At 49.1% G+C, this 15,382-nt stretch overlaps 2 protein-coding genes across 2 annotated transcripts; both read left to right on the forward strand.

Annotated features, from left to right (window-relative positions):
• The first annotated feature begins 4,206 nt into the window (after window positions 1-4,206).
• Window positions 4,207-8,728, forward strand: LOC144271080 (hemoglobin subunit pi). The gene is made up of 3 exons (XM_077828157.1): window positions 4,207-4,301; window positions 6,102-6,306; window positions 7,046-8,728. The coding sequence occupies exons 1-3, from the start codon at window positions 4,207-4,209 to the stop codon at window positions 7,172-7,174; spliced, it is 429 nt and encodes a 142-aa protein (XP_077684283.1). The 3' UTR covers window positions 7,175-8,728.
• A 4,052-nt stretch (window positions 8,729-12,780) lies between these two features.
• On the forward strand, window positions 12,781-15,064 carry LOC144271092 (hemoglobin subunit alpha-D-like). Its single transcript, XM_077828176.1, has 3 exons — window positions 12,781-12,921; window positions 13,116-13,320; window positions 14,921-15,064. Exons 1-3 carry the CDS (start codon window positions 12,830-12,832, stop codon window positions 15,047-15,049), a joined length of 426 nt encoding a protein of 141 aa, XP_077684302.1. The 5' UTR covers window positions 12,781-12,829; the 3' UTR covers window positions 15,050-15,064.
• Window positions 15,065-15,382: the final 318 nt, after the last annotated feature.

A 15,382-nucleotide genomic window follows, 5' to 3' on the forward strand; every position in this document is an offset into this window, starting at 1 on the left:
GGTGAAAACCTCACAACAAAGCCACATGCTCTTTGCTTCTGCTCTGCCTTTTTGGGTGACATGATGGTAATTCTGTAAAAATGACAATGACATTAAATAAAGTTTCATGGGTCAGCACCCAAATGTCGGAAAAAACCTGGAGAAAATACTCAGGTCTCCAATGCAACTGTAACTCTGACCTCAGTGGTTGCATATTATGGTACTATCCTTAGTTATGTGATCACAGACAATGATTTCTGCAGGGCTCCTGCCTCTTTGATGCTCAGGTTGGGTAGTGAACAATGAATGAGGGAGGGACCCTGAAAAGCCCTGCATTATTCTCTGCCAATTCTGTTCCCAGGGACATCTGCAGTGAAGTAAATGGAGGTAGTCCTGTGACTGAGAAAAGAATCTGGCCCTCTGTGCAGATTGTAGCATGCAGAAAGTGGAGTGGGGACTCGTGGATACAAATACATGAACATTGTGTCCATTTACAAATAATGCCATTATTAAAAACATTTTAAAATTAGGATTTAATTTCCAGGGAGAAAATAAATGTTTTTTAATGCCAGTTTTCTTATTAACGGCACTGTGTGCAGCTTTCCTCACCAACTTTATGAGGCAGAGGTCTCCTGGATATTGGAGTATGTGATTATGTAATTAAGGGCTGTGTCATATGCCATACGCACAAGTGGGCAGAGTTAAGGGGACCTAGCTTTGGAGTGCGCTATAATTTTAACACATGTATAGAATATTTTGAAAGGAATAAAGATAAAGCATAGAGAGGAGGCCTGTAATAAATGAAATTCCAAGGGAAGCACTAGTCACTTATGCAGTGCGGCTCAGCACTTCCAGAGTCCTGAGCCCAGTGCTCAGCCTGAGTAGCTGGGCCAGATCCTCTCTACTTCAGCCCACAGGGCACTGGGGAAGATGGAAGGATGCATCAGCAATCATCTGGCTCTAACTCTACCACCTCCACCACTCATCCATGCATCACTCCCCTCCCCTCCCCAGCATGCTGCTACATAAGGCCTCCTCCATGGTGATAGGGGCTGGATGTGCCCCCTAACACATAAGGTTTTATTTGGCATGAGCCACTAGGAATCATTCATCTCCTTCACATAGTGTGCACTGAATGTACCAAGGGTCCACAGGGAGCCCCGTTGGGGCACATTGTAAGTGGGAGGGTCCAGGGCATTTTTGACGATGTTGCTCACTTAGCCATCTGGAAAATGCCAAGCCTCATTCAAAGCCTACTGCACAAGCACAAAGGGCAATTTTCAGAGTTTTGTACCTTTGTCCAGTCAAAACCAATTCTCAGAAAACTCAAAGACATTTCTCCTCAATGAGGGCTGTTTCCCGACCAAATTTCCACTCCAGCCACTACCCTACCAGGAAGGTTCAAAAAAATATTGCAAGGTTTTATTATTACAGAGTCATAGATTTTGAGGTCAGAAGGGACCATCATGATCATCTAGCCTGACCTCCTGCCCATTGTAGGCCATAATAGACCCCTAACCTGCAGCTGAGTTACTGAACTCCTCAAATCATGGCTTAAAGATGTCAAGTTGCAGAGAATTCACCATTTACACTAGTTTAAAGCTTCAAGTGACCCATGCCCCGCACTGCTGAGGAACGTGAAAACCCCCTAGTGTCTCCGCCAATCTGACCCAGGGAAAAATTCTTTCCCAACGCCAAATATGGTGACCACAATGGGCTCAAACTTACAATAAAAACCCACAGGCAGAGACCAGGCCCAGGAAATGTCCATTCCAACAGTGAAGGCTTTGGAGAGTCAAGAGTCAACTGCAGTCTGATCAGAATGGAAACACTCGAGCCACCAGCCTTCACTACACTCCTCACTGTTGCTAAAGCTCCAGCACTCACAAAGGGAAGCCTCCTGCGCTGGGCAGCCTCTCTCCCCATTAACTGAAGACACCTGCTAATCTTATGCGCCTGTCTGGGAGCAGCAGTGCCTCTCATGCTCTTACACAGGCCTGAGTAGCAATGCTTGCCACAGCATAGGCACAGAGCCTGCTGCCTCACCAGTGGCAGGGGGCCCTGCATAGTGATGCATGGCATCACAGTGTAGTTAGCTGTCTTCGAGGCTAGCAGCCAGGAGCAGTTAGTGGGAAGCACTTCCAACTCTGCATCTACCACAGCTGAAGGAGGACTGAATGCTCTGGCTGGAGGAGCAAATGAAGCCCGTTGAGGGCTTGTCTAGATTGGGGAAATCTGCAATGGTACAACCTCCCAGTGTAGACCCATTACACTGGGGTGCTTAACTTTGGTTTCACAGCAGTGCAGAACATCCACACTGGGGTTGCATTGGTGCAGCCTCACACTGCAAAAGCCCATAGTGCAGGCAAGCCCTTGCAGGGTAGGTCGCACTGGGGCAAATCCCACTTTGCACTGGTGCAGTGTGTCTCCATTAGAGGCTTGCACAGGTGTAATCACACCCTTCTAACCCTATTGTTCTATGATTAGTGGAGATTTGCCTAATCTGGACAAGCTCTGAGGCACGCAAATGGCCCAAGCACCACTGGTTCCCTGAAAGGTGTACCCTGTAAGGCAGAATTACCTTCTCCAGAAAGCAACAGCCATTGGGTTTAAATCTATTCCCCGAAGACCTTGTGGTTCAGACAGTTTCCCAGTGAAACATGATGTCCTGACAAGGTGGAGGGGATTGTACATCATCTCTCCTGACCCTCCACAAATTATAGATATTCACAGATGACCAACCCCTTCTAGGGGAAAGGGCAGTTGTCAGGAGCTGGCTTGTGGATAAGAATCATCACGCTGCAGTTTTGGCAAGGTGCAAGGGTGTTCATTTTGTCCGAAGTCATTGGTCCAAGTTTCTTCTCTGATTGTGGCAGTTTCTTGTCTGTGGCCTGCTGTCAGTATGGTGGGGTGAGGGGAGCTGTGTGCATTGCTTTTATAAGTTGATCTTGGTGGCAGATGGGTCTGCTGTAGCCCGTGTCACAGGCACAGGGACAAGGGGTTTCTTCTTGCAATCACATCAGCACTCTTCTCCGGAGGAGCATTTCTTTGAAGCTGTATCTAACTGCAGGACCTGGCAATCCCTCCAGCTACTCTTGGCTGCCTAGTGACTCTAGACATATGCCACCCATCCCCTTGCTCATTCACTCCCCCGCACCTTGCTTGTGTCTGTGTATTTAGGCTGTGAGCTCTTCCAGGGAGGAACCGTGTCCTCCTGTGTGTTGGTACAGCATGGAACACAATGGGCTCCCAGTCCTGACTGGGGCCTTCTGTGCTATCCCACAATATAAGGGATAAATAATAGTAATAATTATATGTCAAGGAATGAAAGACCTGAAGAATCAAATACTCCAGCAATGAGCTCCAGAGAAATCCCTATATGCCAATGAATTATAGATTTCAGAAACTGATTTCTGGGTGCCTGCTATTTTACTGCAAGAAGGCAACATGGTTCAGACACTTTGAAATCTAGGGATCAGAAGCATTCTGTAGATATAGAGGTAGTATATAATAATAATTTTCACATACACACACACGTTTCTGTGGAACCCTACTTAATTCAGCAAGGTGTGTGTATGTGTGTTTGTACAAAGTATCGTTACTACTGCTACTTTCATGAGAAGTTTTTAGATCTGAAGTGATGTAATTTTTTTAACTAGTGCTATGTAGTAATGTCCCTGTGTAATTAGTAAATCATTCTTTGCAGGAGCAACTCCCACTGACTTCAGCGAGGCCAGAATTTTACCCACAGTCCGCATTTAGCACATCCTGATCTCTCCCCATGTATTATATGGAATGCAGTGATCTGTCACGGCTGTCACCTCTCTCCAAGCCTTTTAGCATGTTTGTAAAACATGTTGATGATTCCCTCCATGCTCTTTGGCCTGACATTTTCCACTTTGTCATTATGATTCCCCAGTACTGTTTGGTTGCTCATCTGTGCCCCTGCGGCCAGTTCATTTCCCCTGGCCATCCCATTGCTGCTTAAGATGTGAGAAATTGATAAAACCTCCCAGTGTACAATCCAGAGCAGGGCAAGGCATTGTTTCATAGGGAGATAAGATAGCCCCACGTCATTGGGTGGGTCCCAGAAGTGACCAATGACAATGGACAGCTGCCAAGTTCTGCTCTCCCCTTCCCCTTTATAACTGAGGCTGTGAAGGCAATCATGACAGACCTGTCCGAGTTTCCATTGTAAGAAGGCTGATCTCACAAACTCCAGCAGCGATGACTCTGACTCAAGCTGAGAAGGCTGCAGTAATTGCCATTTGGGGAAAGATAGCTGCCCAAGCTGATGCCCTTGGGACCGAGTCGCTGGAGAGGTAAGCAATGCAGCATCTTTGCTTAGATACTGTGGGCCTGTCTCTGATCTCAGTCTGGTAGAATTAGTCTAGTGTAAAACTTGTGTGAATGAGATCAGAATCAGGCCCTGAGACGCTCATTAGATTCTGTGGGCCAAATTCACCACTAGTGTAAGTGGGCCTAGCAACATTGACAATAATTGAGCTGGGCTTGCTTTTGCCAGGGGTGAATCTGGGCCTGTAATTCAGAGGCCTGGGGAAATCAGAGACAATAATGGTTGGCTACTGGGCACTCTTGAGTGAGCAGATTTTGAAGTGTATCATTCAAACATTGATGATTGAGGACCTCAGCTTTTCTTGGAGAATAACCTTCATGGAAAGTCTAGTAGAATGTGGTAGAGCTCTATAGAAATTACTCTAAAACTCTAGACTTTATCGGAGAATAATATTCCTGCTATCAAATCCTACTGGATGGTTTCTAAAGAAAGAAGGTAATTTTCTATTCACTTGTATAGCACTTCCCATGAATACCAGCTGAGAGGAGTTCAGGAGAGTGACTCCACACTGTCATTAATACCCAGATAATACCTTGCCAAATGCAAAGGTTATCATTTTTATGAGCTGAACATGAAAAAAGAAGGCATGGATGTGGGGTTTATTATGTAAGTGATGCAATTTATATTGGCAAGTACTGAGCAATGCTTGAGAATGGATAATATACAGGGCATTCAAGCGGATTGCTTGAAACATGTCTCAACATTCCATTTGATGAGCAACAGATTAGTAGGAGAAGTAACTATCTCCTAGAAGTGTATATCACTCTAAACCACATGGACTTGTAGGTCCACGGAGGGTTTGCTGTAAATACAACTATATAGCCTTTATTGGCAGAACTGGGAAATTGTATTTTATGTGAAGTGAAGGTTATGTTAAGTGAAGAAGGTGTTTTCCCCCAAACATCCCATTTCAAATAAACCCAGCTGAAGTTTGGGGATGACCCACCCTATACTCCTTCCAGCAGAAATCCACCCAAAGCTAATCAACTAAATAAGATGACACAAAGGGAGGGAAAGAACCTGGAAGTTGATTGAACAGGCTTGGTTTATTCAGGCAAAGAATAATCCCAGGTTTGTGTTATTCAGCCTGTTAATTTTAAATCTTTTGATGGTCCTTTCAGGATGTATAGCCTCACTTATAGTGGGTAAAGCAAAGATTCTGGACAATGAAATATCTCTGTATCTAGAGTATTCACTGTAAGGTTATGGATTTTGCTAACTATCATTAGGAAATAAAACTTAGTTCTACTGAAGAAAATATACTACAGAAGGTGCAGGTGGCTGTGTGGAGGTATTAGGTTATTTAGTTCAAAGAAGAAAAGAAAGTAAGTTTAAAATGCTTTCAAAATACATTTCAGCATGTAAATCTACATTTGCCTCTAGGATCCCACTACATCTGATTATTCACTGTGGGTTAGAATCCTCCCTGGTGTAACTCCATTGATTTATGCAGTTATACCAGGGATGAATTTGGTCTGATATCATTCTTTCTCTAAAATAAAGAAATAAGGTTACAAACTGCTTCTGTGGAACTGCTGGCCTGTAACGTTTGAATATTCCCGCACCAGTTCAGCTCATGGTTTAGAACAGGTTACAGTAGGACATTAACAGTCTAAGGATCACAGATTTTCTCTAATCCATTCTAATGCTTTGGACTAGAAGAGCAGAATGGAGTGTTTATCCAGGGTCATGGCTCCCCCTTTCTCAGTGTCAGCTGCTCAGTGCAATTTCCATTGCTGAAGCCACTTCTAATGTTCTCTTCCAGGCTTTTTTCAAGCTTCCCCCAGACCAAGACCTATTTTCCTCATTTCGATCTCAGCCAAGGTTCTGCTCAGCTTCATGACCATGGCTCCAAGGTCCTGGGTGCTATTGGTGATGCTGTCAAGAACATCGATAACATTACAGGTGCCTTGGCCACACTTAGCGAGCTGCATGCCTACATCCTCCGAGTCGATCCGGTGAACTTCAAGGTGAGTGAACTCCTACATGCAGTGCAGAGGGTGAAGAGAGTCCATTGGTCACGGAGTCAGGGGGCCCAGGCCACTTCAGCTGATGGGAGCTTAAGCACTGAATACTTTCCCATATAGTGCAGAGTGTGGCAGGGACGAAGCCTTGCAGCTCAGCGGTGAAGCTGTTATCATGCTGAACCTTGGAAATGTGGCTGCAGCTTCACTTTAATCAGAGTGGCTGTGGAAGTCCTTGGCTGTTCCCTCTTGGGCTGGCTAAGACTCCTGCCTTTGTTGGGAACAGTCAATCCTGAGAGTGCAGCTGTGGTCCGGGAGGCTGTGCACTGGTCTGGGAATAAGTAGCTCTGGTTCTGCCATATACTCACTGTGTGATCTTGGGCAGGTCACATCACATCTCTGTGCCTCACCTTCCCCATCTAAAATGGGGATTATGATACTGACAGTTCTTGGCCAAGGGCTCTGAGGTTCCTGCATGAAAAGCCTTCTATAAATGCAAGGGTTATTCACAGTTACTTTGTATTCTCCTTTTGTGGAGGGGAAAGAGGGAGCAATGTTAAGCAATGACTTTTCTCTAGTCCAGAAGGTGGATTTCTTAGCCAATAGCTCATATCCACATGAGGTGACTCTGTGTAACTAGCAAGGAGATTCCTGCTTGATTCTTCAAAGACCAGACTCTCACTAGCCAGAGGAATGTTATTTCAGGCAGTTCCATTTGATTTCCTCCTGCTCTTTTCTCTTGCAGCTGCTTTCCCATTGCATTCTGTGCTCTGTGGCTGCCCACTTTCCCAACGACTTCACCCCAGAAGTCCATGCTGCATGGGACAAGTTCCTGTCCAAGATTTCTTCGGTGCTGACTGAGAAGTATAGATAAACTGTCTCCTTGGAGTATGAGGCCATGGCAGCTAGGAGTGGAATGCCCATCTCTCATCATGCACGCTTCATGAATCCCCACACATGGGTTTTATCCTTAACAAAAAGTCAATAAATATGCCAATTAGCCATCATGATCTCTGTGCTTTAATCTTTACTGGCTCCAGCCACACATTATTGTTCATAATGAGAGGTGTTCTGACATTCCCTGTAAGAGAGGTGAGGGATAGCTCAGTGGTTTGAGCAGTAGCCTGCTAAACCCAGGGTTGTGAGCTCAATCCTTGAGGAGGCCATTTGGGATCTGCGGCAAAAATTGGGGATTGGCCCTGCTTTGAGCGGGGGGTTGGACTAGATGATCTCCTGAGGTCCCTTCTAACCCTGGGATTCTATGCTAAGGGGTTAATTATCAGGGATCCACATACAACACTTCTATTTACCCTTTTCTCATCATACATTGAACTGAAGGGCAGCAAATTTAAAACCAATACAAGGAAATGTTTGTTGCACAATTTGCCTGTGGAACTCATTACCACAAGATCTCATTGAGGCCAAGAACTTACCCAGATTCACAAATAATTAGATACATCCTTGATAAAGGGAAGTTGCCTTAGATAAGATTCCCCCAAACCCAACATTTTAAGGCACAGAACCCTCCTACTTCAGGGAATAAGACCGTCTCTAATGAAAGGGTCTAGGAAGAAACTCCTGTGTGGGCAGGCTATACCGAAACTGCCACTGCAGGGATCTTTGTATCTTCTGGTGCTGATGCTGACCATAGCCCAGGATCTTTCCTCTGGCAAAAAGGACCCTGGGCTGAGCCAGACTGGCAGTATCTCTGAGACACCCCCTCCCCAACTGATTTGCCTGGCTAGACAAAGCCATGTAGTGCAAGCGTAGCTGGGATGCTGTGTGAAAGCAGAGGAAAGGTCTCTAGCAGGACTTCAGAGCCTGGTTCTGTTTTATGCATTTATATTTCAAGTTAAGTCAGTGCTGGTGGGAGCTGCCAGATTGACAGTCCTGAGCATTAAGTCCTCTATCTTTAGATGGGCAGCAGCATCCCACCCTGCCCTGGTCAAGATGGGCCACTCTCGTTTGGTCTCCATGATTCAGTCTCAGATTGCCAGCAACAGTTCCCGTTACGTCCAGTCCTAATTCATTGTACACAGGTCACCAAACAGCTGCCAGAGGTTAGTGACTTTGCCAGTGGTGACTCAAAGGTGAAAGGTTTTGTATTACATTCCCGTTCCCAGGATGCCTAGCCAGACTCCTGACTGAGGCTCGGGTGGAACCCGAGACATAGAGGTGAAAGGCGTCATATCCGTATCCAGCCCCTTTCCCCATGTTCGTTTCCAGCTCCACGGGCAACATGCTGACTTCCCCAGTACAGACATGCAATATGACGTTTCAAGGCTGCAGGGCACAAGGCTGGATTTCAGCAAGATATGGGCACTGTTGTGATTTTAATGGTGACACCCTGAGGAAATGCTGAGTTGTGTGGACTCCCCTGAGGAGCGGAGTGTCCAGAGACAACACTCACAGTTGTACTAGTGCCGGTTTCAGAGTAATCTGGAAATAAAAGAGGCCAGAGATGAAGAGCCATATTTTACCATGATGTGCAAAGAACAATCACACCGAGGTAGATGTAAATAAAAAGCCATTGGGACCCAGTCCAGTTCTCATTAAAATCAATAGAAAGAGTCCCATTTGCAACAGGCCTGAAACAGTGCATGCTCAGCACCTCAGCAACACCTCACATTAGGATGCAGCATTGAAGCACTCTGACTCAGTTTCCCTTTTATGATCCTCAGACTTGGAGTAAGGGTCAACAATCCCTCAGATATGGCTCACTGCTTCAGCGTTTGCTGGGTTTGGCAGGGGAACAAGGGCCACTCACTCCTCTGGGCTCCAGGGTCCCTGTAGGAAGTGGTTGAAATCTCTTCTGACCCCTTGCTGCTTCCTTGACCTGCTTCCTATCATGGGCCTCTGCAGGTGATTCCTCAGACTCCGGTCCTGTGATCCTCTCCTCCTAGAGGTCCAGCTTTGCTTCTCATCACTCTGCTGCTGAAGGGTGTCACTTTCAGTGGTTTCTCAGCCTCTCTGACAGCCTCCTGGAACTCCTTCACCCCTACTACCTTCTCCCTTCAGGGCCAGACCTAATCCCTACTGCAGTTCTTCTCTCTCAGTCCTCCCCTATTGGCCCTTCCTTTATAGCAATCATTCAGTCTGTTTCTTCCCAGCTAGGTCTAATCCTTAATTCCTTCTATTGCTTGGAGGTGTCAGAATTGGCTAATTAGACTCTTGATCTCCCCTTAACCCTGTCACTACAAGTGTGGGGTTTATACACAGAAGACCCGTCACAAAGCCCTACAAGCAAGAAAGCTGATTTTGTGGCTTGTGGTTCCTCTGGACCAGGCTTGACAAACGCCTGGCCTGGCCTAGCGGATCCCATGATATAGGAACATAAGAGCTGCCAGACCAGGTCAGACCATAGTCACTCTTGCCCATTATCCTGTCTCCAACAATAACCTGTACCAGAGCTTCAGGGGGAGTATACAGAACAGGGCAATTATGAAGGGATCCCCCCCATCTGGTAATCAGAGGTTGTGGGATGCCCAGAGCATCAGAACATAAGAACGGCTCTACTGGATCAGACCAAAGGTCCATCTAGCCCAGTATCCTGTCTTCAAACAGGGGCCAATGCCAGGTGCTTCAGAGGGAATAAACAGAACAGCTAATCATCAAGTGATCTATCCCCTGTCGCCCATTCCCAAATTCTGGCAAACAAAGGCTAGGGACACCATCCCTGCCCATCCTGGTTAATAGCCACTGTCAGACCTATCCTTGATTAAATTATCTAGTTCTTTTTTGAACCTTGTTATAGTCTCGGCCTTCATAAACATCCTCTGGCAAAGAGTTCCACAGGTTGACTGTGCCTTGTGTGAAGAAATACTTCCTTTTGTTTGTTTTAAACCTGCTGCCTATTAATTTCATTTGGTGACCCCTAGTTCTTGTGTTATGAGGAGTAAATAACACTTCCTTATTTACTTTCTCCATGCCAGTCATGATTTTATAGACCTCTATCATATCCTCTGTTAGTGGTCTCTTTTCTAAGCTGAAAAGTCCCAGTCTTATTAATAAAAGAAAAGGAGTACTTGTGGCACCTTAGAGACTATCAAATTTATTTGAGCATAAGCTTTGCATCCGATGAAGTGAGCTGAAGCTCACGAAAGCTTATGCTCAAATAAATTGGCTAGTCTCTAAGGTGCCACAAGTACTCCTTTTCTTTTTGCGAATACAGACTAACACGACTGCTACTCTGAAACCAGTCTTATTAATGTCTCCTCATACGGAAGCTGTTCCGTACCCCTAACCATTTTTCTTGCCCTTTTCTGTACCTTTTCCAATTACAATATATCTTTTTTGAGATGGGGTGACCACATCTGCATCCAATATTCACGATGTGGCATACCCTGGATTTATATAGAGGCATTGATATTTTCTTATTATCTATCCCTTTCCTAATGATTCCCAACATTCTCGTAGCTTTTTTGACTACTGCTGCAGTGGAGGTTTTCAGAGAACTATCCACAATGGCTCCAAGATCTCTTTCTTGAGTGGTAATAGCTAGTTTAGACCCCATCATTTTATATTTATAGTTGGGATTATGTTGTCCAATGTACATTATTTTGCATTTATGAACATTGAATTTCATCTGCCATTTTGTTGCCCAGACACCCACTTTTGTGAGGTCCCTTTGCAACTCTTCACAGTCTGCTTTGGACTTAACTATCTTGAGTAGTTTTGTATCATCCGCAAATTTTGCCACCTCACTGTTTATCCCTTTTTCCAGATCATTTATGAATACGTTGAACAGCACTGGTCCCAGTACAGACCCATGATGGACACCACTATTTACCTCTCTCCACTCAGAAAGCATGGGGTTGCATCCCTGAGTATCTTGGCTAATAGCCATTGATAGACCTCTTCTCTGTGAAATTATCTCGTTCTTTTTTTGAACAGTTATACTTTTGGCCATCGCAACATCTTCAGCTTCAGATTCTGCAGAATGAAAGTTTGCATTGAAAGACAATTAATATCCCTTATAGTTGTGAAAATAAAGTTACAAATGTGAACCAATGTTGGAAACAACAGCTTTGAGAGTTTTGAGCCATCTCAGTGGTCTGTTGACTCTGAAGCATAACAATTACACTTTAGAGACCAGACTTCCTGATAACTTAGATAGGCTGTTGTACACACAAATTGTATATTCCTAATTTGCATGTTTAATTACTGTAATTGCATAGGCAAATAGCCAAAGAAAGAAAGGGCAGAAATGGTAATGTTCTTGATAGCGTCCTGCAACTTGTATTCCTCATAAAGTGATTCCAAAATCTGCTGTAAATTTGCTAACCGTTTAGTTTCTATGAAAAGGCCATTTTCCCTTGATCTTTGTGTACACCTCTCTTGGTCATCCCTGGCAGAACCCCTGTAGACTGAGAGACCTAACTTTGTAGCCCCCACCCAGCAAATACAATTCAAAATGAATTTTTGCTTCCTGCACAGACTGAATTTGACATACATCCTGTTGACTCCCAAAGGGTGAAAGGAATAGAGAGAAGCAGTAGACATGTTACATTCATTTTTTGCATTGAGTCTTTCCTTTAGAAGACTATGGGTTTTTTCCTTTTCCAAAGATGCTTATGTAACAAAACTGCACAGGGCCTTCCTTCACTAGAGCTCTTTTATCTAGCAGAGAAAGGCATAACAAGAACCAACAGTAAGATAGTTAAAGCCTGATAAATTCAAGAGGTCAGGCTAGATGATCAAATGATCCCTAGTGGCCTTACAGTCTATGAATCTAGGAGAGATTGAAATTTCTAAACAAGCACATACAGGGCAGCTTGAGAAGTTCAAGTGCAGTAAATCTCCCAGCAGGATGGAACTATCCTAGTGAACTGAAGAAAAACAAAGGTGCGTGAGATGGGCCAAATTCTCCTCGTTTACACCCAGCTCACCCTAGTGCCTTGGAATCCTTCCTGGTTTACGCTGCTGTCATTGAGGGGCAGATAAGGGGGCTCTGTGGACTGTGCTAAGAGACCCTTGTGTGCTACCCTCTGGGGCAAAGAGGCTAGCGTCTATTATGCTCCAGAGCAGCAAAGGGAGGGTTCTGCCCCGGATGCAGACCAGTCAAAGCTGGGGGTTTTAGCTCACCACCATATGAAAGGCTCAGGACGGTGCCCCTGGGAACATTTCCTTTGCTGTCACAGTTTAGTGATTTTACAGCCCTCCTGTTGTTTCCTTGGTAGCGGGCTGCAGAAGGGGGCCTGAGGTTGGGGAGGGGACGGTGGGTGCTTCGGCTTTTTTGTGTGGGATCTGCCCTGAGGGCTTGGTGCGGGTGGGGCTGCTCCCAGACCTGCTGCCTTGCTGTCGTGCCAGGCAGAGTGGCACGGGATGTGCTCGCTTGCTCTGGGGTCCCAGGACAGGAGGCCGGGCTGTCTTCTGTGTCTCCGGCCGGTCCAGCCCCAGGCCCCTCACCCCGAATAAGTTCAGGGCCGGCGCAGCCGGGGCCAGGGGGCTGGCGGCTGCCACAGAGATAAAGGGGGCGGCAGAGGCGAGCGGACCCGCACAGCCCCAGCCCAGCCACCCAGCCGCTGCCATGCTGGCTGCAGACGAGAAACGGCTGATCCTACTCACCTGGAACAAGGTGCTGGGCCACCAGGAGGACTTTGGGGCCGAGGCCCTGGAGAGGTAGGGCCGGGGGCAGGCGGCCCAGGCGCAGGGTGTAGGGAGGAAACCAGCACAGACACGACTTTGGAATGACCCAGCTGCTCCGCTGGACCGGGCTAATGGGGGCACCCGGGCGGGTGGGCGCGGGGCTCCCCTGGCACCCGGGGTGGGGGCCTTTGGGATTCACTGTCTCTGACCCCCTTCCCCCCTCGCAGGATGTTCACCGTCTACCCACAGACCAAGACCTACTTCCCCCACTTCGACCTGCGCCCTGACTCGAAGCACATCCGCTGCCATGGGAAGAAGGTGGTGGCCGCCCTGGGGGACGCCGTGAGGCACATCGACAACATCAGCGAGGCGCTCTCCGCACTCAGCAACCTGCATGCCTACTCGCTGCGGGTGGACCTGGTCAACTTCAAGGCAAGAGCGGGGTGCGGGATCAGCCACACACACACACACTTTCCCCTCTCTCTGGGGGCTGCGGGATCAGCCCTCCCCCCCCACACACACACACTTTCCCCTCTCTCCGGGGGGTGCGGGATCAGCCCTCCCCCCCACACACACACTTTACCCTCTCTCTGGGGGGTGCGGGATCAGCCCTCCCCCCCCAACACACACACTTTCCCCTCTCTCCAGGGGGTGTGGGATCAGCCCTCCCCTCCACACACACACACTTTCCCCTCTCTCCGGGGGGTGCGGGATCAGCCCTCCCCCCCACACACACTTTCCCCTCTCTCCGGGGGGTGCGGGATCAGCCCTCCCCCCACACACACACTTTCCCCTCTCTCCGGGGGGTGTGGGATCAGCCCTCCCCCCCACACACACACTTTCCCCTCTCTCCGGGGGGTGCGGGATCAGCCACACACACACACACTTTCCCCTCTCTCTGGGGGGTGCGGGATCAGCCCTCCCCCCCACACACACACACTTTCCCCTCTCTCCGGGGGGTGCGGGATCAGCCACACAAACACACACTTTCCCCTCTCTCCAGGGGCTGCGGGATCAGCCCTCCCCCCCCCACACACACTTTCCCCTCTCTCCGGGGGGTGCGGGATCAGCCCTCCCCCCCCCACACACACACTTTCCCCTCTCTCCGGGGGTGCGGGATCAGCCCTCCCCCCCCACACTTTACCCTCTCTCCGGGGGGGTGTGGGATCAGCCCCCCCCCACACACACACTTTCCCCTCTCTCCAGGGGGTGTGGGATCAGCCCTCCCCCTCCCACACACACACTTTCCCCTCTCTCCGGGGGGTGCGGGATCAGCCCTCCCCTCCACACACACACACTTTCCCCTCTCTCCGGGGGGTGCGGGATCAGCCCTCCCCCCCCACACATACACTTTCCCCTCTCTCCGGGGGGTGCGGGATCAGCCACACAAACACACACTTTCCCCCCTCTCTGGGGGGTGCGGGATCAGCCCTCCCCCCCCCCACACACACACACTTTCCCCTCTCTCCGGGGGGTGCGGGATCAGCCCTCCCCCCCCCACACACACACTTTCCCCTCTCTCCGGGGGGTGCGGGATCAACCACACACACACACTTTCCCCCCTCTCTGGGGGGTGCGGGATCAGCCCTCCCCCCCACACACACACACACTTTCCCCTCTCTCCGGGGGGTGCGGGATCAGCCCTCCCCCCCACACACACACACTTTCCCCTCTCTCCGGGGGGTGCGGGATCAGCCACACACACACACTTTCCCCCCTCTCTGGGGGGTGCGGGATTAGCCCTCCCCCTCCCCACACACACACTTTCCCCTCTCTCCGGGGGGTGCGGGATCAGCCCTCCCCCCCACACACACACACTTTCCCCTCTCTCCGGGGGGTGCGGGATCAGCCCTCCCCCCACACACACACACTTTCCCCTCTCTCCAGGGGGTGCGGGATCAGCCCTCCCCCCCCCACACACACACACTTTCCCCTCTCTCCAGGGGGTGCGGGCTGCCCCAGGCGCTGCTGGCTCGGGGCTCCCTGGGGTCGAGGGCTGGCTGCCGCTTACCCGGTGCGCTTTGCTTTGCAGCTGCTGTGCCACTGCTTCCAGGTGGTGCTGGCCGTGCACCTGGCAGACGAGTACACCCCGCAGGTGCACCTCGCCTATGACAAGGTCCTGGCTGCCATCTCTGTGGTGCTGGCCGGGAAGTACCGGTGAGCCGCTGTCCCTTGCGGCTCTGGCGGGTTAGCCACGCGGCCTGCGGTGCTCTGACCCAATAAAGATGCCATCCCCGCAGCTCTGTCTCCGCGTCTCATTGGCGGGGCAGGTCGGAAGGGGGATACTCAGCTCTGCGGCTGCCTGTCAGTCCCTGGGGCCTGCATTCTGTGAAACAACAGGGTCTGGCAAACTCCGCCATGAGACCTGCCAAGCACACAGGTGCTGGAAGTAGGTGTGCTGCTGCGCCCCTGGCTTGAAGTGGTTTCCATCCTATACAGGGTTTACAGTTTGATTCAATGGCTCCCAGCACCGCTGGCCAAGGGTCTAACTGAC

This window comes from Eretmochelys imbricata, chromosome 10, assembly GCF_965152235.1.
Source record: "Eretmochelys imbricata isolate rEreImb1 chromosome 10, rEreImb1.hap1, whole genome shotgun sequence".
NCBI classification, from domain to species: Eukaryota; Metazoa; Chordata; order Testudines; family Cheloniidae; genus Eretmochelys; species Eretmochelys imbricata.

Bases quoted from the DNA above. Each gene is read 5' to 3' on its own strand.
- LOC144271092 (XM_077828176.1), top strand. From the start codon at position 12,830: ATGCTGGCTGCAGACGAGAAACGGCTGATCCTACTCACCTGGAACAAG. The intron at 12,922-13,115 runs GTAGGGCCGGGG...CCCCCCTCGCAG, and splicing joins GGGGCCGAGGCCCTGGAGAG to GATGTTCACCGTCTACCCAC. The intron at 13,321-14,920 runs GCAAGAGCGGGG...TTTGCTTTGCAG, and splicing joins TGGACCTGGTCAACTTCAAG to CTGCTGTGCCACTGCTTCCA.
- LOC144271080 (XM_077828157.1), top strand. From the start codon at position 4,207: ATGACTCTGACTCAAGCTGAGAAGGCTGCAGTAATTGCCATTTGGGGA. The intron at 4,302-6,101 runs GTAAGCAATGCA...GTTCTCTTCCAG, and splicing joins GGGACCGAGTCGCTGGAGAG to GCTTTTTTCAAGCTTCCCCC. The intron at 6,307-7,045 runs GTGAGTGAACTC...TTTCTCTTGCAG, and splicing joins TCGATCCGGTGAACTTCAAG to CTGCTTTCCCATTGCATTCT.